The sequence below is a fragment of the Nerophis lumbriciformis genome, linkage group LG33 (assembly GCF_033978685.3).
Source record: "Nerophis lumbriciformis linkage group LG33, RoL_Nlum_v2.1, whole genome shotgun sequence".
Lineage (NCBI taxonomy): Eukaryota > Metazoa > Chordata > Actinopteri > Syngnathiformes > Syngnathidae > Nerophis > Nerophis lumbriciformis.
The window spans coordinates 4,673,230-4,697,114 of NC_084580.2; the positions used below are offsets into that span (position 1 = coordinate 4,673,230).

Genomic DNA, 23,885 nt, shown 5'->3' on the forward strand with positions numbered 1-23,885 from the left:
ATTATTTATCTGTTTACTGTTCTGTTACAGAGAACAAGGAAATTGGATAAAATTGTTATGGTATGAAACGAGGTAGGATTAAATAAGCTTTGCTTCTTTCTACTACTTTTTGGACGTGCTGTAATAAAACGACTGGAACTGTGTGATGCATAACATTGTATTGTATGCATGTTCAAAATAAACTGAAACTGAACTGAACAATTCTAAACACATTGTTAAATCAACGGCTAGATCAAAATTGAGCATTTTTGTTGCAGTTTGTGCAGGTGTATAATGCGAATGCTGTTAAAATAAAAAAAAAAGATGCAGACAATCTTTGATGCACACAGAGCCAGTGTGCCTCTTCTTACCTCCTTCTGCTGCAGCAGGGTCTCCACACTCGTGTGAACAGCGTGTCCTTGAGTGGGGCGCACCCCTTAATGTACAGCACCGGGGTCAGGGCCGCGTTGACCCTGGGCAAAATGCGAATTGGGTCGGTGCCTTCATTCCTAAAGGTGAAACACCTGATAGTAGAGAAGCTACATGCCAGTACGTGACAGAAAATGGGCATCCAAGTGCCCAGGTAGAAGGCTGCCACCACCAGAATGAGGTTGACGGAGGCTCGCTTTCCGTCCCTCTCTCTGATACCCTGCTGCCTTCTCAGCTGCACCCTGGCAATGATGAACAAGCGGATGTTGAGCCCGATCATGATAACAATGGTGAATATGTTGCCGACAAGGGTGCCTAAGCTGGTGACTTGTCTGGCCGTCCCTTTGGTGACTACGTTGTGCACGGCGACGATGAAGAAGGCATAGAGCCAGTAGGTGCAGATAACCAGCAAGGTTCTGTTCAGGCTCATACGCTGCGAGTACTTAAGGGGCGACACCACGGCATGGTAGCGGTCTGCCTGAGCGGCCAGGATGGCCATGTACGACAAGCCCAGGAAGGTGTGGACGATGTAGTAAGTCCAGGTGGGGGAACCGAGCTTGTCATTAATATCGAACACCCCCACATAATAGTAGGACACGCCGGTGCACACGTCACTCAAGCAGGTGCTCAGCATGTACATGAAACGGTTCTCAGAGCGCAAGCTTCGGTTGAGGAGAATGGCCACCAGCACGGACAAGTTGAGGAAGATGATGGCTGTAGCCAGGAGGATGTTGAAGAGCAGCATCAGGATGTTGCCGGCGTGAGTCGGGGGCAACAAGAGGGCAAGACCCTGGCTGGTGTTAGTCATCAGAGCGGATTAGAGTCTCCCCGGCACGCATTTGGGCTATGACTCTGAACCTGTTCATGTGAAATGTGGGCGCACTATCCTGGTTTATGTAGGAAACCTGTCAGACCTTCATGGGAGGGGGTGGGAGCTTGTTTATTTGTCAGTGTAGTGATAATAGCACACGGACGCATTCCCTAATGGGGATAAGGAGACACTTGTTTGTTTGCGTCATGTCAAGATCCAGTGTGTTGAACGTGTTATACTGTATGCTCAATGTTTGAGGGGAACTGCACTTTTTGGGGAATTGTCCCTATCATTCACAATCCTTAAGGGGGACGAGAAGATAAAAGGTTTTTGTTGAATTTTTAATTCTAACTTGCAATAATCTGCTCGTTCTCGCTGGCTAGCAATGCAGCTAATGGGAGCAATCAATTCTGCCTCTCAATCACTTAAAAATGCATCTAAAAACCGGCAACAATACTTCACTTATGAATAAAATTAAGAAATGAGTTTATTTCGGTCATATAATCAACCATTTTGTGTGATCAATTTAACAGCACAGATTATACATACTAACATCCATCCATCCATCCATTTTCTACCGCTTGTCCCTTTTGGGGTCGCGGGGGGTGCTGGAGCCTATCTCAGCTGCATTCGGGCGGAAGGCGGGTTACACCCTGGACAAGTCGCCACCTCATCACAGGGCCAACACAGATAGAAAGACAACATTCACACTCACATTCACCAACTAGGGCCAATTTGGTGTTGCCAAACTAACAATCATACACATTCACACACAAAAATAAAATAAAAATAATGACCGAAAAAGGAATAGGCTGAAGCCAAGGCTTATATTTGCTTATCCTATACATTTACTGAAAATTAGATTGCCTGGAACTTCAACGTTCAAAAAATTAATAGGATGAAAGTAATTGTTGCTATAATTTATAATTTTCCATTATTTTACCTTTCAAGGCTTTCATAAACCTTAACAAAGAACTACATGTCTTCAACTCATGACTGAACTTGTTCCACACCATTTAACTCCTAAAACTGAAATACATTTGTATTTTATATTCGTTCTTACTTTACCTATTTCAAAAATCAATATCCCCTGTAAATTATAGTTTTCTCCTCTTAATTTAAATAACCTAAGAATACAAGCTGGAAGGCGGTTGGTCTTTACTCAAAACACAATTTTCATTGTTTTTAAAAACACAATATCTGAACATTTTAACACATTAGAACTTATGAATAATGGATTGGTAGGTTCTTAGTAGCACGCTTTGTGTATTATTCTAATTACCATTTTTTTGAAGTTTAATTACTGGGTCTATGTTTGTTTTATAAACATTTCCCCAAACTTCAACACAATATGTTAAATATGGAAAAATAAAATAATAATATAACATGTACAGACATTTCTTACTCAGCATGTGTCTTACTTTATAAAGAATAGCAATGGATTTGGATATTTTTCCCTTTATATATTCAATATGCGGTTTCCAACATAATTTATGATCAATTATTATTCCCAAGAATTTAGTTTCATATACTCTATCAATTTCCACTTGATTTAAATTTAAATTTTGCTTCACAATTTGTCCTTGCACCACTAAACACCATACATTTAGATTTGTTATCATTTAATGATAACTTATTAATATCAAACCATTTTTTTAGCTGAAGCAACTCAACCTCTACTATCCTCAACACTTCCTTCAAGTCTTCTCCTGAACAATATACATTTGTATAATCTGCAAACATAATACATTTTTATTTATTAGATACTGAACAAATATAATTCAAATAAAGTATAAATAACTTAGGTCCCAATACCGAGCCTTGTAGAACCCCCACAAGTTACTCTTCTTGGCTGTGGTTTAGTCTTATTAATTTCCACATATTGAGATCTATTTACTTTCCGTAACTTGTATAAAAACTAAGCTGTAGCAACATTGTTATTGTAAGAGCGAACACTGATGAACTGTTTTGCTAGCTTGTTAACACATTGCCAAGCTACAGTGGCCTTGTGGTGAGTGTCCGCCCTAAAACTGGAAGGTCGTGAGTTCAAACCCTGGCCGAGTCATACCGAAGACTATAAAATGGGACCCATTGTCTCCCTGCTTGGCACTCAGCATCAAGGGTTGGAATTGGGGGTTAAATCACCAAATGATTCCCGAGCGCGGCCACCGCTGCTGCTCACTGTAGTTGTATGGCGATGTGCTGCATGTATCATGATCCATATTAAAGTGACTTACTCGATGGACAGTTGTCCGTTTGGTGAAGCTGGCCGGGGACGTTTCCAGTTGATTTTGGTAAGCAAGCCCTTTGTTTCGGCATAGCTTGGCTTAAAGTTCCCCATTTGCAGTGCGACAAAGTCACGCTGACCTCAATCTCTCGGTTTCCGTCTGCTCCAACGTTTCGCTCTCTCTTCGTGCTCGCTTCTGTAAGCAGCAGTTCATCCTCTGTATATTCAGCTACAAAAAGATAAGATTGTGAATCCTCATTTGTCCAAAAAATGGCATCTTTGTTTTCTACTACCAAGTCTACCATGATAAGAACACACACCCCTTTGTTTCCGGAAATTTAAGTCCCATCTTAAAACTCATTTGTATACTCTAGCCTTTAAATAGACCCCCCATTTTAGACCAGTTGATGTGCCGTTTCTTTTCTGCTCTGCCCCCCTCTCCTTCGTGGAGGGGGGGGGCACAGGTTCGGTGCCCACGGATGGAGCGCTGGCTGTCCAAAGTCGGGACCCGGGGTGGACCGCTCACCTGTGCATCGGTTGGGGATATCTCTGCGCTGCTGACCTGTCTCCGCTCGGGATGGTCTCCTGCTGGCCCCACTATGGACTGGACTCTCACTATTATGTTAGATCCACTATGGACTGGACTCTCACTATTATGTTAGATCCACTATGGACTGGACTCTCACAATATTATGCTAGATCCACTCCACGTCCATTGCACCGGTCGCCCATTAGGTTGAGTTTTTCCTTGCCCTGATTTGGGATCTGAGCCGAGGATGTCATTGTGGCTTGTGCAGCCCTTTGAGACACTCGTGATTTAGGGCTATATAAATAAACTTTGATTGATTGATTGATTGATTGAAATAGGAACACACTTTTGTTGCCGATAAGTGGAAGTGTGCTACTTCGAAAAAGGAAATGAATGTGCAGAGGAAAGAAGTTCCGGTATTGCTTAAAATTACCAAAATATGGTAAATATTCAGCCGTTAGTTTCGGCGGTAACTAGTAATCTAACGCGTTATTTTTTATATTCAGTAACTCAGTTAGCGTTACTACATGATGCGTTACTGCGTTGTTTTACGTTATTTTTTATGTAGTATCGGCTGGAAACTGAGGATCTGATCGTGTTTTATTGCATGCTTCTGATTCTTCCTCTGCGCTCTCTGTGTGTGTGTGTGTGTGTGTGGGTGTGGGAAGGGGAGGGAGGGGAGGGGGGTGCGCAATACAACGTAAACCGTTGGCCAACAAAAAAGTAACCACAGAACACTATGCGACTATACGGTATAGTGTTCTGTGGTTACTTTTTGGTTGGCCAACAAAAAAGTAACCACAGAACACTATACGACTATACGGTATAGTGTTCTGTGGTTACTTTTTGGTTGGCCAAGCGGACGTGACGACAGGCTGTCCCCACTCAGATCCGCACGGACCTGGAGGGGGCGTGCCTTAAGTCCGGCTGGAAATCGGGAGACATTTGGAGAATGGTTGTCCCAGGGAGAGGCACTGAAATTCGGGAGGGTTGGCAAGTATGAGATATTCTCACTTCTTTTCGTTTGTCGAGCACAAAGAAAATAACATTTTAGTTAAATGTAAGTTGTGTCTTGGATCAAAGATCCCGTCTACTGCCCAAAACAACAATTCAAATCTGCCTGGTTAGGCTTTGTGTATGTCACGTGTGTCTTCCTTAGGTGAAGCCAGGTTTACAGCTATGTTGTTGATTGATTGATTGATTGAAACTTTTATTAGTAGATTGCACAGTACAGTACATATTCCGTACAATTGACCACTAAATGGTAACACCCCAATAAGTTTTTCACACTTGTTTAAGTCGGGGTCCACTGATTCATGATACAGATATATACTATCAAATATATACTAACATCATAATACAGTCATCACACAAGATAATCATCAGGGCATAGACATTGAATTATTTACAATCCGGGGTGTGGGATATAGAGGAGGGGGGTTAGGTTTGGTTGGTATCAACACTTCTGTCATCAACAATCAGCATCAACAATTGAGAACAGAGAAATGGACATTGAAACAGTGTAGGTCTGACTTGGTAGGATATGTACAGCAAGTAGTGGACACAGAGAGAGAGATCAGAAAGTATAAGAAAAAATGTCTACATTTGATTATTTACAATCCGAAGAGGTATTATGTGGAAGGGAGGGTGTTAGTTTAGGGTTGTAGTTGCCTGGAGGTGTTCTTTTAGTGCGGTTTTGAAAGAGGATAGAGATGCCCTTTATTTTACACCTGTTGGGAGTGCATTCCATATTGATGTGACATAGAAAGAGAATGAGTTAAGACCTTTGTTAGCTCGGAATCTGGGTTTAACGTGGTTAGTGTTAGTGTTAGTGTTATTATGCTGTTTGTTACTTATGTATGTTATGTTGCAGCTATTTAAAAAAGTTTTGTCAATTTGTTCTGGCCTGAAATAAATTGGCCCTTTGAAACATATCTTTGTCTTTGTGTGTTGTATGTAGACCACATTGTTTGTGTGTTGTATGTAGAGCACATTGTTTGTGTGTTGTATGTAGACCACATTGTTTGTGTGTTGTATGTAGAGCACATTGTTTGTGTGTTGTATGTAGAGCACATTGTTTGTGTGTTGTATGTAGAGCACATTGCTTAGCAGAGTTCAGTGATGCAAATGCATGTCAAGTTGATCAACAGATTGTATTATTCTCCAGTGCAATAACAGTACTGAAATGAAGGCTAAAAGGGCATTAATGGGAGCTTTAAAAACAAAAAGTAGAAGAAGTAACTAAATAGTTACTTTTCACAGTAACGCATTACTTTTTGGTGTAAGTAAATGAGTTAGTAACTGAGTTACTTTTGAAATAAAGTAACTAGTAACTGTAACTAGTTACTGGTTTTCAGTAACTAACCCAACACTGTAAATATTGTACATTTAACATATTGTTTAGAACTTTTTTGTTACTAAAATGTTTGCTGGTCCTCTGCAGGCCTTGGAAGAACAAACTGCTACTACATTGTACACCAATCAGTGTACAATGTAGTAGCAGGACACTCAAAAGGTCCTGCTGCCATCTTGTGGTTTCTTGCATTGCTAAGCGCTGTGGCCTTGTCTCAACATATTGTGTCCATTTTCAGTGTTCACTGTTTAGATCAGAAGACTCAAAATCATGGAGGGCGCAGGAGGTAGAGTTAGGGTGGGACTGGGCTGCACAAAATATTTACTTCTGAATCACGTTTTAACCACATGATTACATTAGTTAACTACTTCTACCAGCATCTACAAAACCTGAAACCAGTGAAGTTGGCAAATTGTGTAAATCCTAAATATAAACAGAATACACTGATTTGCAAATCCTTTTCAACCTATATTCAATTGTACACACTGCAAAGACCAGATACATAACGTTCGAACTGGTAAAGTTTGTTATTTTTTGCAAATATTAGCTCATTTGGAATTTGATGCCTGCAACATGTTTCAAAAAAGCTGGCACAAGTGGCAAAAAAGATTGAGAAAGTTGAGGAATGCTCATCAAACACTTATTTGGAACATCCCACAGGTGAACAGGCCAATTGGGAACAGGTGGGTGCCATGATTGGGTATAAAAGCAGCTTCCATGAAATGCTCAGTCATTCACAAACAAGGATGGGGCGAGGGTCACCACTTTGTGAACAAATGCGTGAGCAAATTGACGAACAATTTAAGAACAACTTTTCTCAACAAACTTTTGTAAGGAATGTAGGGATTTCACCATCTACGGTCCATATTATCATCAAAAGGTTCTGAGAATCTGGAGAAATCACTGCACGTAAGCGGCAATGCCCGTCACCTTCGATCTCTCAGGCGCATCAAAAAGCGACATCAGTGTGTAAAGACAGATGTAACTACAGTTGGTCGCTACATCTGTAAGTGCAAGTTAAAACTCTACTATGCAAAGCGAAAGCCATTTATCAACAACACCCAGAAACACAGCTGGCTTCGCTGGGCCCGAGCTCATTTTTGATGGACTGATGCAAAGTGGAAAAGTGTTCTGTGGTCTGAAGAGTCCACGTTTCAAATTGTTTTTGAAAACTGTGGACGTCGTGTATAGGCGCAAAGTTGAAAAGCCAGCATCTGTGATGGTATGGGGGTGTATTAGTGCCCAAGGCATGGGTAACTTACACATCTGTGAAGGCACCATTAATGCTGAAAGGTACATACAGGTTTTGGAGCAACACATGTTGCCATCCAAGCAACGTCTTTTTCATGGACGCTCCTGCTTATTTTAGCAAGACAATGCCAAGCCACATTCTGCACGTATTACAACAGCGTGGCTTCGGAGTAAAATAGTGCGGGTACTAGAGTGGCCTGCCTGTAGTCCAGACCTGTCTCCCATTGAAAATGTGTGGCGCATTATGAAGCCTAAAATACCACAACTTAAGTTGTACATCAAGCAAGAATGGGAAATTCCACCTGAAAAGCTTCAAAAATGTGTCTCCTCAGTTCCCTAACATTTACTGAGTGTTGTTAAAAGGAAAGGCCATGTAACACAGTGGTAAAAATGCTCCTGTGCCAACTTTTTTGCAATGTGTTGCTGCCATTAAATTCTAGGTTAATGATTATTTGCAAAAATAAATAAAGTTTCTCAGTTCCAACATTAAATATCTTGTCTTTGCAGTCTATTCAATTGAATATAAGTTGAAAAAGGATTTGTAAATCATTGTATTCCGTTTTATTTACGATTTACACAACGTGCCAACTTCACTGGTTTTGGGTTTTGTATAGCAGGGGAGTCCAAACTATGTCTTGAAATCCATCCATTTTCTACTGCTTATCCCTTTCGGGGTTAGAGGGGGGTGCTGGAACCTATCTCAGCTGCATTCGGGTGGTAGGCGGCGTACACCCTGGACAAGTCGCCACCTCATCACAGGGCCAACACAGATAGACAGACAACATTCACACTCACATTCACACTCTAGGGCCAATTTAGTGTCGCCAATCAACCTATCCCCAGGTGCATGTCTTTGGAGGTGGGAGGAAGCCGGAGTACCTGGCGGGAACCCACGCAGTCCATTTAATAATAATCTTAAAGTTAGTCTATGGCTACATTCACACAGCAGAGTCGAATGTCCAATTGATTTTTTACAACCAATTTCGATCTTTCTATGTGGCTGTTCACATTACAAAAAAAAATGGGATTTCTAATGTGAATGCAACCTGACCTATATGCGGTCAGGTTTGCGTCATGACATCGCACGCACTGCAGTGTTTACAGAAGTAAACTTACCCTCAACTCTAGGTCTCACTACTGGTGCATTTGTGGCAATTTCAAGGTTTTGTTGCAATCAAAGTTGATATTTTCTGAAACCTAATTATTGCGCATTGAAGATTAAAAGGAAGAGGACAACTAAAAATTGGCTCTGGCAGTTTTACAGGATATTTTGCTTTGATGTCTGCATGAAGAGCATGTCTGTGGGCGAGCAGCTGGAGACAGGAGTGGTTGAACTCTTTACGTGAGATCCTGAAACATATTGTTTTCATCTGTTTCCACCGTCTATGTTGCCGAATAATTAGGACGCTTATCGCTTTTTGATGACGTTCTGGTTAGATGAATGCGACCGGAGCGTGGGAGCGTTCACATTAACGCATCGCATATAAATACGATTTATTTCCACAAATGAAAGAGGCCTTGGTGGGATATGAAAATTTGGAGTCGCAGTGTTCACACTGACATGGCTTGTTAATAACAGTCCATAAAAATGCGTTGTTGTTCAGTCTGTTAGCTATAGCTTGGATGAATTAACGCTTTAGCCAACTGAAGTGTCTCTGATCATATGCTGATAATATTGTAACACTGGAGACAAACTGGTTGTTCCTATTGGGTCGTGGTGACAAGGCCTCAGTTGTCTTTGCCCAAAAGCATGTCTTGTTTGTTGTACAAATGTTGCAGTTAATAGTATTCTACCTTTATTTGTCTGAATAAATGATGTGATAATGTTCATCAGTCAACTCATTGGTGTTAATTTTCAATCTATCAAGATAAAAAATTGTATATCAAAATCAAATTACAGGATGTTATTTATGTAGTTTGCTCATTTTCCTCAACTGGTTCACATGTGGGTTTTTTTTTGTTTTTTACATATGTAGCATAATCTACAAAGATACAAATAATTGCTATTGCGACATCTAGTGGACACATTTAGAACAGCAGTTTCTTTCATTGAAAAATGTTGGCTCATTTTTATACTTGGCAAAATCTGTACGTTTGAGACCCCTGGTTTAAAAATAGAACAAGCACATTCTGAAAATGTACAAATCATAATGTTGTTGTTGTTTTTTTTACAGTTACATGTTGTGGGTAATAGTATTCTACCTTTTTTTGTCTGAATAAATTATGTGATAATGTTCATCAGTCAACTCATTGGTGTTAATTTTCAATCTATCAAAATAAAAAAGTAATATCAAAACTAATTTACAGGATGTTATTTATGTAGTTTTCTCATTAATATGTGGTTTATTTGTTTTTACATATGTAGCATAATCTACAAATATACAAATAAATGCTATTGCGACATCTGGTGGACATATTTAGAACAGCAGTTTATTTCATTCAAAACTTTCGGCTCATTCTTATACTTGGCAAACTCATCCCGCGGGCCGGATAAAACCTGTTTGCGGGCCTGATCCGTAAATTGAAATTTAATTAAATTAATGTGTCTGCCAATATGGAGGATTATATACTGTATCCAAGATTAAATACTTCTCTAAACTGAACTTTAAAACAAAATAAATGTGATCATACAAAGTACATTTTCATGGAGGATAGCTATTGCTGCATCAGATACAAATACAGAAAGGTAAGCTACACTCACAATACTTGATTTATTTTGTTAAAAGCAAATGGTATTTAATAATAACTATATCAAATACTTTTTGGAACCATCTATCATATCATAATGATAAAATGTTTATGAAAGAGAATAACTCCCTTCTTTTTCCTGTTATTCTAATGTGCAACCTAAATCAACAATTATTAGAGCTGCACATATGAATTTAAGTACAACAAATGAGAGAAAAAAAACCCTTCCAAAAGTATCTATGTCTAACCTGGTGTATAGTTCACCGCACGTCACTGATAAATTGTGTATTGTAACACTGGAGACAAACTGGTTGTTTGTATTGGGATGTGGTGACAAGGCCTCAGTTGTCTTCGCCCCAAAAACATGTCTTGTTTGCTCCAAATCCTCAGGAAGTTGTAATGTCGGCTTTAAGAGGGCATGAGGCGGTCATGTGGTGGGTCACAATTACAGTAAACCATTAAGTTAAGTTGAGGGCCACAAAATGTGGGCTGAGTTTGGCAAATGACCCATGAGCCAAACGTTTGAGACCACTGGTTTAGATCCAAGTGTGTAGAGCAGGGGTGTCAAACTCATTTTAGATCAGGGGCCACATGGAGAAAAATCTACTCCCAAGTGGGCTGGACTGGTGAAATCACAGCACGATAACTTAAAAATAAAGACAACTTCAGATTGTTTTCTTTGTTTAAAAGTAGAACAAGCACATTCTGAAAATGTACAAATTATAATGTTGTTGTTTTTTTTTTTTTACACTTACATGTTGCGGTTAATAGTAGGGCTGCAAATCTTTGGGTGTCCCACGATTCGATTCAATATCGATTCTTGGGGTCACGATTCGATTATAAATCGATTTTTTTTTCGATTCAACGCGATTCTCGATTCAAAAACGATATTTTTCCGATTCAAAATGATTCTCCATTCATTCAATACATAGGATTTCAGCAGGATCTACCCCAGTCTGCTGACATGCAAGCAGAGTAGTAGATTTTTGTAAAAAGCTTTTATAATTGTAAAGGACAATGTTTTATCAACTGATTGCAATAATGTAAATTTGTTTTAACTATTAAATGAACCCAAAAATATGACTTATTTTATCTTTGTGAAAATATTGGACACAGTGTGTTGTCAAGCTTATGAAATGCGATGCAAGTGTAAGCCACTGTGACACTATTGTTCATTTTTTATTTTTTTATGATAATGTCAATGAGGGATTTTTAATCACTGCTATGTTGAAATTGTAACTAATATTGATACTGTTGTTGATAATATTCATTTTTGTTTCACTACTTTTGGATTGTTCTGTGTCGTGTTTGTGTCTCCTCTCAATTGCTCTGTTTATTGCTGTTCTGAGTGTTGCTGGGTTGGGTTTGGTTTTGGAATTGGATTGCATTGTTATGTTATTGCTGTGTATTGTTTTGTTGGATTGATGAATAAAAATAAATAAATAAATAAAAAATGAAAAAAAGGAAATCGATTTTTTAAAACTTAGAATCGATACTGAATCGTACAACGTGAGACTGGCGATTTGAATTTGAATCGATTTTTTCCCACACCCCTAGTTAATAGTATTCTACCTTTATTTGTCTGAATAAATTATGTGATAATGTTCATCAGTCAACTCATTGGTGTTAATTTTCAATCTATAAAGATAAAAAAACAATATCAAAATCAAATTACAGGATGTTATTTATGTAGTTTGCTCATTTTCCTCGACTGGTTCACTAACATGTGGTTTTTTGTTTTTTTTTGCATATGTAGCATAATCTACAAAGATACAAATAATTTATATTGCGAGATCTAGTGGGCACATTTAGAACAGCAGTTTCTTTCATTCCAAAATTTTGGCTCATTTTATACTTAGCAAACTCATCCAGCGAGCCGGATAAAACCTGTTCACGGGCTTGATTCGGCACGCGTGCCGTACGTTTGACACCCCTGGTTTAAAAATAGAACAAGCACATTCTGAAAATGTACAAATCTTAATGTTGTTGGGGAGTTTTTTACACTTACATGTTGCGGTTACAAGTATTGGGACGGTATAGCTCAGTAGGTAGAGTGACCGTGCCAGGAACTTGAGGGTTCTAGGTTCAATCCCCGCTTCCGCCATCCTAGTGACTGCCGTTGTGTCCTTGGGCAAGACACTTTACCCACCCGCAGGGGCGCCAAAAAGGGGGGGTAAAGGAGACGGATTCTAGGGGCCCATGATGGAGGGGGGCCCAGAGAGGCCCCTAATGATGATGAAATTATAATACAGAAAAAATAATGACACTGTGTTGGGGGCCCTGTAAAGATTATTTTCATGGGGCCCAAAATCCCTAGCGGCGCCCCTGCCCACCCGTCCCCAGTGCCACCCACACTGGTTTAAATGTAACTTAGATATTGGGTTTCACTATGTAAAGCGCTTTGAGTCAATAGAGAAAAAGCGCTATATAAATATAATTCACTTCACTTATTCTACCTTTATTATGTGATAATGTTCATCAGTCAACTCATTGGTGTTAATTTTTCAAAAGTATCTATGCCTCACCTGGTGTATAGTTCACCCCACGTCACTGATAGATTGTGTATTGTGACACTGGAGACACACTGGATGTTCCTATTGGGACGTGCATGTGACAAGGCCTCAGTTGTCTTCGCCCCCAAAACATGTCTTGTTTGCTCCAAATCCTCTGGAGGTTGTAATGTCGGCTTTAAAAAGGAGCATGAGGCGGTCATGTATGGCGGGGGTGGGGGGTGTCAGGATGCTCCTGAACGGCACCGTCCCTCTGTCGGTTAATTTCGTCACTCCGGGCGACTTTCTCATCTTCATCTTCCACATCGTGTTCGCCACCAGCGCGGTGCCGGTGGCCGGCTCGGTGGTGGCGGGCATCTCCTTCAGCCGCTGCCTGCGCGTCCAGAATCGCTTCATCTTCATGCTCAACACCAGCATCAGCGACACCCTCACCGGCTTCTCGGTGTACTACCTGGGCCTCTTCGACGTCCAGGAGGGCTACCCGTCCAGGAACGGGACCTTCTACATCCTGCCGTCCTTCCTGGGCGTCAACGTGCTGACCTTCCTCTTCGCCCAGTTCGACCGCTACCTGGCGGTGTGTCACCCCTTCTTCTACAACCGCTACATCAGCAGGTCGCTGGTTATCGGCGTGTGCGCCTTCTGCTGGATCTACACCTACTCCATCCTCACCGTCCAGAACATGGTGCCCATCTCCAAGGCGGCCCAGATCAACGCCTTCGGCGTGATGACGCTGCAGATCATCGTGCTCATCAAGGTGCTGATGACCGTCAAGCTGTACGTCATCGCCAGGAACCACCTGGCTAGAGAGCCCCCCAGCGCCGAGAGGGACAACAAGAAGGAGTCGCTGCGAATCATCGTCTTCGTGGTCATCTGCTTCCTGGCCCTCTGGTGCCCCTCCTTCGTCAACATCATCGTCAGGCAGCTCAGCAGGACTCACGGACTCCGGTTCAGGAACGAGGCCACCAACCTGTTCGCCATCTTGGCGCGCCTCAACGCCCTCGTCACCCCGGCCTTGTACATCTGGGGGAGTCCCGCTCTGCGTGGGGCCGTGTGGAAGGTCGTGTGGCGCCGAGTGTGCCCCAGACGGAGGGCCAGGTAACAGCAACACAACTGTGTCACAATTATGTCAGAATTACAACTTTTTCTTTTTCTTGCTCTCTGTTTTTCTAGAATTGATGTTTAACTTCAACGGTGTGAGAACATCAAGGTACTGGTATGATCTTTTTTCATGTTAAATATTTTCCCAAAAGGTGCCTATATACTATATAAGCACCTTTGGGAAAATATTTATTATATTATTTTGTATTATTTTGCCAATTTTGTCCTTAAATAAAATAGTGAACATACAAGACAGCTTGTTTTTTGGTAGTAATTAAGCAAACAAAGGCTCCTAATTTAGCTGCTAACATATTGTGTCATTTATCAGTGTATTATTTTGTCAAAATTATTAAGGACAAGTGGTAGTAAATTAATTATTAATATTCATGTTCATTTACTGTTAATATCTGGTTATTTTCTGTTTCAACATGTTCTATCTACACTTCTGTTAAAATGTAATAGTCACTTATTCTTCTGTTGTTTGATACTTCACATTAGTTTTGGATGATACCACAAATGTGGGTATCAATCCGATACCAAGTAGTTACAGGATCATACATTGGTCATATTCAAAGTTCTCATGTGTCCAGGGACATATTTCCTGAGTTTATAAACATAATATAAATAAATAAAAAAATGAAAGAAGATTTTGTGATCTTAAAAAATATTCATGTAATCATAGTAGTATCGACTAGATACACTATTGTACGTGGTATCATTACAGTGGATGTTAGGTGTAGATCCACCAATGGCGTTTGTTTATATTGTCTCGTCCCAGAAGAGTTGGTGCTGCAGGGAATTCTGTGAATTTGTTCTGTAGTGTTTATGTTTTGTTGCAGTGCAAATATTCTCCCAAAATGTGTTTGTCATTGTTGTTTAGTGTGGTTTCACTATATGGCACATATTTATGACAGTGTTGACATTGTTCATACTGCCACCCTTTGTGTGACATGTACGGCTGTTGAGTAAGTATGCCCTTCATTCGCTCGTGTGCAGTGTGTTTATAGTCAAGATGATTATGGCAATATTACATTATTGGGCACCATTAATCTTTGATTAGGTTTTGTTGCAATAGCAATTCAACTACTGTGTCCCGTGAGATATTGTTTGGTGTGCCGTGGGAAATTATGTATCCATCCATCCATTTTCTATCGCTTATCCCTTTAGGGGTTGCGGGGGACGCTGGAGCCTATCTCAGCTACAATCGGGCGGAAGGTGGCGTACACCCTGGACAAGTCGCCACCTAATTGCAGGGCCAACACAGATAGACAGACAACATTCACACTCACATTCACACACTAGGGCCAATTTAGTGTTGCCAATCAACCTATCCCCAGGTGCATGTCTTTGGAGGTGGGAGGAAGCCGGAGTACCCGGAGGGAACCCACGCAGTCACGGGGAGAACATGCAAACTCCACACAGAAAGATCCCGAGCCCGAGATTGAACCCAGGATTACTCACCCTCGTATTGTGAGGCAGACGCACTAACCCCTCTGTCACCGTGCTGCCCGGAAATTATGTAATTTCACCTAAGTGGTCAAAAAAATATTTTTTGCAAACCAATAATTATTAATATATATATATATATATATTTGCGGGGCGGGGTCTGCCCGGCGGGGCGGGGTCTGCCCGGGGTCGCCCTGCGCTGCGGCTGTGCGGGCCTGCCTGGTGCCGGGTTGGGGGGACTGCTTGCCTCCCTTGTTGGGGCCCCGGCGGTGCTGCCCGACTGCCCTGCGGGAGTCCCCCTCCTGTGTTTTACTCTGCCCTTATTTTTTTATTAATTTTATTTATTTATTTTAATTTATTTTATGTGTGTATATATATATATATATATATATATATATGTGTATGTATGTGTATGTATGTATATGTATGTATGTATATATGTATGTATGTATGAATGTATGTATGTATGTATGTATGTGTATGTGTATATATATATGTGTATGTGTGTATGTATATATATATATATATATTATTATTATTATTATTATTATTATTTTTTATTATTTTTTTAATCTATTTAATATATTTAACTTATTCTGTTAAATTATACATGGGTACGCGTGTATGTGGGTGTGTGTACGTTTGTATATATGTATGGTGAAATCTGTGTGTATGTATGTAGGTACATATGTATGTGTCGCTGCCCCGGTGTGCATTGCTGATCGCGGCGCCGGGTCTGCTGAGGTGCCGTGGCATGCCGGCTGTGGGCGCAGGGCTGGGCCCTTATGGCTTTTTGCCGGATGGGATGCCTGGTGGGTGGTGGGCGGGGGGGGCCTGGACGTGCGGGAGGGGCTGCGGGGTTTGGTGGCGTTGGGCACTGTTGGCGTCCAGGCCTCTTGTTTATTTTTATTTATTTTATTTTATTTAAAGGGTTTATTTTTATTTTATTTTTATTTTTTTTAATTTTCTTTCTATTTTTTTTATTTATTTTGTATTTATTTATTTATTTATTTTTTTTGTGTGTGTGTTGTGTATGTATGTGTTTGTGTATATGTGGGCTTATGTATATGTGTGTGGGTGTATTAATGTGTATATATGTGTGGATGTGTATGTTTATATGTATATGCATGCGTGTGTATATGTGTATGTATATGTATATGCATATATGTATGTGTGTATGTATGTGTATATGAATGTGTAGGTGTGTGCATGGGTGTGGATGTCCGGTGGCTCAATTGGCCTGGCTGTGGATGAGTTGGGGTAGGTGGGTTGGTGGCCTCGGTGGTAGCCGGGGGTGTGCGTTGTTGTGGTTTACGGGGTCGGTCGCTTTTTTGTTTTGGTTTCGGCGGCCGCGGGCGTTTACGCTGCGGACGGGCGGTGGTGGTGATGGTTGCTGCGGTGATACCAGCGGTTGGCATCGCTGTGTTGGGTTGGAGTGGTTGGGGGACTGTGGCTGGTGTCTGTGCGCTTGTGGGGTTGTGGGGCTGGCTGGCGTTGGCTTGCCGGCTGGTTTGGGGGCTGGCGGGCGGACGGGATGCATTGGCTTCTTGCCCCGTTGGGGGGCTCCTTCCCCTGGCCGGGACTCGTATGGGCACGTTGCTGTGTGGATGGCCGGGATGCGGTGTTTGCATTGGGCGTGGGGGCTGTGCGGTTTCTCTGCGTTTGGTTGCCGGTATGGGCTCTGCAGGGTTGGGTTGGGGCGGGCGGGGGCTGGCTTTGTTTGGCGGGGGGAGGGGCTCGCGTGGCGTCACGTTAAAGTGGTCTGGTGTGGGTCACGGGCTGTGGCGGGGGGTGGCGGCCTCCTGGCCGTAGTTCCTGGTTGTCGGCCGCGTGGACTGGGGGGATGTCCGGGCCCTCTACTCCTCCTACTTATAGCGCACACAGTCACACATATATAGGACTTTGGGGATTGTCCTGCGGGGAGGCATGGCGGGGGGTTGAGGATGCCTCCAATGGGGCTCCAGTCCTCCTGTCTTGTCCCCTGCTCGTCCATCCCTCAATCTTAGCTGCATATTAGACACTTAGGATTTGGGGGGCTTGGTTTGGTTGGGACCCACCATGACCTTGATGTCCCCCAATTTTAATCGCATTATTAGTTCCCACAAGCATACATATCTCACTCACGCTACAGTACACACATCAATAGGGACTGGAGGTCGGCTGTAACGGCTGACCTCCTAATTTTAACTACACAGTAGACACTCTGGGGGCCTTGTACACATGCATGGGGGGTTTGGGGTTCGGCGCACCCCTCATTGCCTCGTCGGCCGGCGGGGACTGCGGTCTGGTGGCCTGCCAGGCTTTTATTCATTTATTATTGTTATATATATTTTTTTATTTTTAATGTATTTATTATTTTTATTTTTATTATTTACTTATTTTTATTTTATTTTATTTTTTAAATTTTATTTTTTATTTCATTTTATTTTTTTATTTTTTATTTTTTTTTATTTTTTTTTAAATCTTATTATTTATTTGTGTGTGGCGTCGCGCGGGTCTCACTTCCTGTTGGATGGGGTCCGTGCCCGTGTGGCCCGACCTTGCGCTGTGGGGTCTCTGTTGGTGACTTGGTGTGGTGGCGGCGCAGCCCCCGTGTCTGGTCTGGATGCTGTGTCTCGGTTGTTTGGGCGGTGGTGTGTTTGTGCGGGTTTGGGTTGGGGTGGGGGGCCTTTTGGTTGGGGGGGTTGTTGGTGTCTCTTGTTTGCGTGTTGGCGTTCGGGCTGACCGGCGGGCTGGCGCCGGCTGGTCTCCGTGGCCCTGGTGGCGTGTGGTTGCTGGTCGCAGTTTTTTTTTGATCGCTTTGATTTGATTGGCTGGTGCTGGCTGTCTGGGGTTATTGCGGCTGCTGTTTCTGCTGCCGTTTGTTTGTGGTGTGGGCACCCGTGGCTGCTGGGTCTGGTGCAGGGGTGTGGCTGATGTTGTGACTGATGGCAGCGCGCGCGCGTGATGGCTGTCGGGGCTGACGAACTATGTATATGTGTGTGTATGTATGTATGTTTATATATGTGTATGTGTACATATGTGTATGTATATGTATATATGTGTATGTGTGGGTATGTATACGTGTATGTGTGTATGTGTATGTATATATGCATGTATGTATGTATATTTCTGGGGGTACGCTCTGGGCCTGCCTGTCAGACGGGGGTCGACGCCTCAGGCTACTGCATCCGAACTGCGTGTCTGGAGCTCCTGGGTCCCGCTGTCCATCCCTTCCGGGTGCCCGTCTTGGTTGGGGCCTGTTGGGCCTAGTCCCTGCGTCTATTGTGGTAGCTTGGTGCTGCAAGGTATTCCGAGGTGCTGCGAGTCGGCCAGTTGCTGGGGTAGTGACCTTGTTTGTCAGCATGTCTGTGATCTTCTTTTAATTCTTTTTTTTTTTAATTAATTAATTAATTAATTAATTTATTTATTTATTTTTTAATATATTTTATTAATATTATTTTTTAATTTTCCCCTCCCTCGGGGGGGGGGCTCGGCGGGGCGGTTGCTGGTTGTTCCATCTCCATCGTTGGGGTCCCTGCGGGTGGGGTGGGTGGTTCCCGTGGCCCTGTGCCTGGGTGGTCCTGCGGCGGCCGGTTTGGGTGGGGTGGCCGGGGGCTGGCCTCGCCGCGCTCTCCGGGGGTGGGGGGTGGGCTCGTGGGGGCCCGGTTGCCGGTGGGGCGGGGGCGGTCTTCCCGTCCGGTTGCGGGGAGTCTCTGGGTCCCTCGGGCGGGGCGTCTCGCCTTTCTGCCCGTGTGGGGTGTGGTCTCTCGCTGGCTTGGGGTCTGGCTGTCCCCTGCTTTTCTCGTGCCCTGTCCTCTGCCGGGTGCGTCTGTCTGCGGCCTGCTGCTGGCCCTTGTGGGCGGTACGGTGGGTCGGGCTCTGGGGTTCCTGTCGCTGGCCGGCTTGGCTGCGTGGGGGCGGTGGTCCCTGGTTCCCTGGGCACCACGCCTCCTGTTTGTGGGTTGGGCTCTCGGGGGTGATGGGGCCGTGCTCTGGCTCCCACGCACTCTGGGAGTCGAATGTATTGTACATGCAAATTCACATATGCTCACATACGTACATAGGTACCTACGCTCCCACATACATACACAAATACAGTACATATTTACCTACCTAATGTTCGTACATCCACACGCACATTCAATATACAAACATACACATACACATACTGTACATATACATTCACTGTACAAACACATATTCACATTCTGTACATATACATTCATTGTACAAACACATATACACATTCTGTACATATACAAGTACATATGCATACTTACACTCATGCACATAATCACGTTGCATCAAACATATATTAACGTTGTTGCCCTAGGGTAAACTGGGTGTAACACATGGCACACTGACAAAGCTTAACCTATTGTGACTATAACAATCTACAAGGTTAATGTAGGTTGCTTCTCTTTCTCCCCCTCCATTTTTCTGCATTCTTTTGTATCTCAAGTTATCATTACGTATATGTATTGTTGCATTTGAACAACTGTATTGTTGATAATAAAGGTAAATTATTGGTATTGTTCATTATCAATAGCGCTATTTCTATTGGTATTTGTATTGATCCATTTGTAGTGTAATAATGCTCATGGTTATTTCTGTATTATTTTTTATTTTTCGCTAACTGCTTATTTGCTATTACTTTTACCATCATATTTGTACATGTCATATTTGCTGATGTTGCTCTATTGTTGTTGTTGTTTGCTGTTGTTGTTTTTGTCTCTCTGTCTAATCCCCCTCTTGTCCCCACAATTTCCCCCTCTGTCTTCTTTTTTTTTCTCTTTCTATCCCCTCCTGCTCCGGCCCGGCTGCACTAAATGATAATATAAATACATTTAATAAAGTCAAATACAAATAAGGCAACAAGAGAAGTATCCTACACTTCTCTTTTGTAAAGTAAATCTGAACAGCCGACATGGGCATCTACATCAACTATATGATTTGCCTGAGAAGCTGGACAGGACATTAAAAAAAAAAAAAAAAAAAAAAAAAAATAATAATAATATATATTTATTTATTTTTTTTATTTTTTTATTATTATTATTTAAAATCTGATTTCTAATCCATTTTCTACCGCTTGTGTCTCCTAGTCGTTCAGGCAAATCATATTGTCTGAAAATGCGTTTTCCCATCAATAATGTGACATCATCGCGCTCGGAATATATATATATATATATATATATATATATATATATATATATATATATATATATATATATATATATATGTGTGTGTGTGTGTGTGTGTGTGTGTGTGTGTGTGTGTGTGTGTGTGTGTGTGTGAAACACTCGTATATACAGCCAATATGAATAAAGAGTCAACATTGATGGCATTAATCAAAATAACGGAAGAGATTACCAATTGATGGTTTAAAAAAAAAAAGAAAGTCTTCAGCTTTTTTTATTTTATTTTATTATTTTGCAAAATTAACTATTGTGCAACATAATTATTACTATTGTGGATGTTGTACGAGTGTTTGAGATTATTCTGACATGTTATATAAACAAACCCCGTTTCCATATGAGTTGGGAAGTTGTGTTAGATGTAAATATAAACGGAATACAATGATTTGCAAATCATTTTCAACCCATATTCAGTTGAATATGCTACAAAGACAACATATTTGATGTTCAAACTGATAAACATTTTTTTTTTTTGCAAATAATCATTAACTTTAGAATTTGATGCCAGCAACACGTGACAAAGAAGTTGGGAAAGGTGGCAATAAATACTGATAAAGTTGAGGAATGCTCATCAAACACTTATTTGGAACATCCCACAGGTGTACAGGCAAATTGGGTGGGTGCCATGATTGGGTATAAAAGTAGATTCCATGAAATGCTCAGTCATTCACAAACAAGGATGGGGAGAGGGTCACCACTTTGTCAACAATTGCGTGAGCAAATTGTTGAACAGTTTAAGAAAAACCTTTCTCAACCAGCTATTGCAAGGAATTTAGGGATTTCACCATCTACGGTCCGTAGATGGTGGAGAAATCACTGCACGTAAGCAGCTAAGCCCGTGACCTTCGATCCCTCAGGCTGTACTGCATCAACAAGCGACATCAGTGTGTAAAGGATATCACCACATGGGCTCAGAAACACTTCAGAAACCCACTGTCAGTAACTACAGTTGGTCGCTACATCTGTAAGTGCAAGTTAAAACTCTCCTATGCGAGGCGAAAATCGTTTATCAACAACACCCAGAAACGGCGTCGGCTTCGCTGGGCCTGAGCTCATCTAAGATGGACTGATACAAAGTGGAAAAGTGGTCTGACGAGTCCACATTTCAAATTGTTTTTGGAAACTGTGTACGTCGTGTCCTCCGGACCAAAGAGGAAAAGAACCATCCGGATTGTTATAGGCGCAAAGTTGAAAAGCCAGCATCTGTGATGGTATGAGGGTGACATGGGTAACTTACACATCTGTGAAGGCGCCACTAATGCTGAAAGGTACATACAGGTTTTGGAGCAACATATGTTGCCATCCAAGCAACGTTACCATGGACCAACGTTCCCTCTAAGGTGGGCACGTGCGCAATGCTCACGTGTCCTCTGCGCACAGCAAATCTATATGCCGCGCAAAAAATAAAATCCCACACTAAGCAAAATAAACAAATCGTTTGTTTTGTATGATTTTGCAATGCAACTGTGACGAAAGGCGGCCACAACAGATAAAACAATGTTTGTCAATAGATAAATTATTGTGACGTCTGTGGAGACACTTAAAGGAGGACAGGAATTCCATCGGTCTCTTTATTGAGCGAAATTGTTTGTCGGCCATAACCACACCAAAACAATGTGTAAAATACTTTTATCTAACAAAACTGGTCGTTGTCTACCGTACAAACCAAGCCAAAAGCAAATCTTTGTCATCTGTTATATCAACAGCAGCCGCTTGCTCTCTCTCTCACCTGCACCAACACATACACTATGGCAATTTTGTGTGGCCACGCCACACAAAAAGTTGGACATCTCCAACACTACACGTGAAGTGTAAATTTCAGGTCGTTTTACTATGACTCCTCAATCAGTGTGCCTATTCTACTGTCATTTGTTAGGAATGTTATTTTTTGGATATTAATCATGAAATGATGTTACAGGACTACATAATTGCTAATAAAAATATTTATTTTACGGACAGAAAGTTAATAAACACTTCATCTCATGCAACATGTGAATGTTTTAAGGGGAACTAAATGTGATCTCTGAAAGGGGTACACAATCTTTCCAAAGCAGGACCCCCACCCAGGCATAAAATACTATAGTGCATAGCTGATTAAAAAAAAACAATATCTACGTGGACCAAATCACATATATTAGAAAATAATCTGTTGAAATTGACTAGTCACTTGATTATAATAATAAGACATTTAAATTGTTATGTCAGGTTTGGAGACAAATGTGCTGCTGGTATGACCACAGTGTGCACGTCTGTATTCCACTGAATGCTCAGGGAGTTTGTGCGTTTGCTCACACACATGAAAAATTACAAGGAACATTGCCATGGACGCCCCTGCTTATTTCAGCAAGACAATGCCAAGCCACGTGTTACATCAACGTGGCCTCATAGTAAAAGAGTGCGGGTACTAGACTGGCCTGCCTGTAGTCCAGACCTGTCTTCCATTGAAAATGTGTGGCGCATTATGAAGCCTAAAATACCACAACGGAGACCCCCGGACTGTTGAACAACTTAAGCTGTACATCATGCAAGAATGGGAAAGAATTCCACCTGAGAAGCTTAAAAAATGTGTCTCCTCAGTTCCCAAACGTTTACTGAGTGTTGTTAAAAGGAAAGGCCATGTAACACAGTGGTGAACATGCCCTTTCCCAACTACTTTGGCACGTGCTGCAGCCATGAAATTCTAAGTTAATTATTATTTGCAAAAAAAAAAATAAAGTTTGAGTTTGAACATCAAATATCTTGTCTTTGTAGTGTATTCAATTGAATAAGGGTTGAAAAGTATTTGCAAATGTCAAGACTTGGACTATGGAGTTTTTGTTTTCCCAAGATGCAAGAGAATTTGGATCGGACATGGCTTGAAGGTGGGTACATGATTTATTTATCAAAAAAAAGAATAAACAAAAAGCGCGCACTTTGGCGGAGGTAAAAAAAAACTTGGCGAATGAAAACAAAACTTGCACAAAGGCAGAAACTGAACACGAAATAAAAACACTTACTGTGGCATGGGATCGTGAACAGGGCTTGAAACGAGGGGATAGCAGGTTTAGAAAATATATGACTCCAGGACGAACAACAGAAAATGAAAAGCTTAAATAATACAGACATGATTAACGAAAACAGGTGCGTGACTCAAAACGTGAAACAGGTGCGTGATGTGACAGGTGAAAACTAATGGTTGCTATGGTGACAAACGAGCGCACAATGAGTCCAAACGTGGAACAGGTGAAACTAATGGGGTAATCATGGAAACAAGACAAGGGAGTGAAAAGACAGAAACTAAAGAGTCCTATAACTAAACAAAACATGACTTAAAACAAAACATGATTACACAGACTTGACAGAGCCCCTCCCTTAAGGACAGATACCAGATGTCCATAAAAAAATTAA

General features: G+C 41.7%; 1 protein-coding gene across 1 annotated transcript; it reads left to right on the forward strand.

Annotated features, from left to right (window-relative positions):
* The first annotated feature begins 9,020 nt into the window (after positions 1–9,020).
* Positions 9,021–13,990, forward strand: LOC133575564 (G-protein coupled receptor 183-like). The gene is made up of 3 exons (XM_061928239.1): positions 9,021–9,050; positions 13,016–13,872; positions 13,948–13,990. Exons 1-3 carry the CDS (start codon positions 9,021–9,023, stop codon positions 13,958–13,960), a joined length of 900 nt encoding a protein of 299 aa, XP_061784223.1. The 3' UTR covers positions 13,961–13,990.
* Positions 13,991–23,885: the final 9,895 nt, after the last annotated feature.

Excerpts from the sequence above, each read along its gene's own strand:
- LOC133575564 (XM_061928239.1), top strand. The coding sequence starts at position 9,021 with ATGCGACCGGAGCGTGGGAGCGTTCACATT. Across the intron at positions 9,051-13,015 it reads AGCGTGGGAGCGTTCACATT|AACGGCACCGTCCCTCTGTC; the intron begins AACGCATCGCAT and ends AGGATGCTCCTG.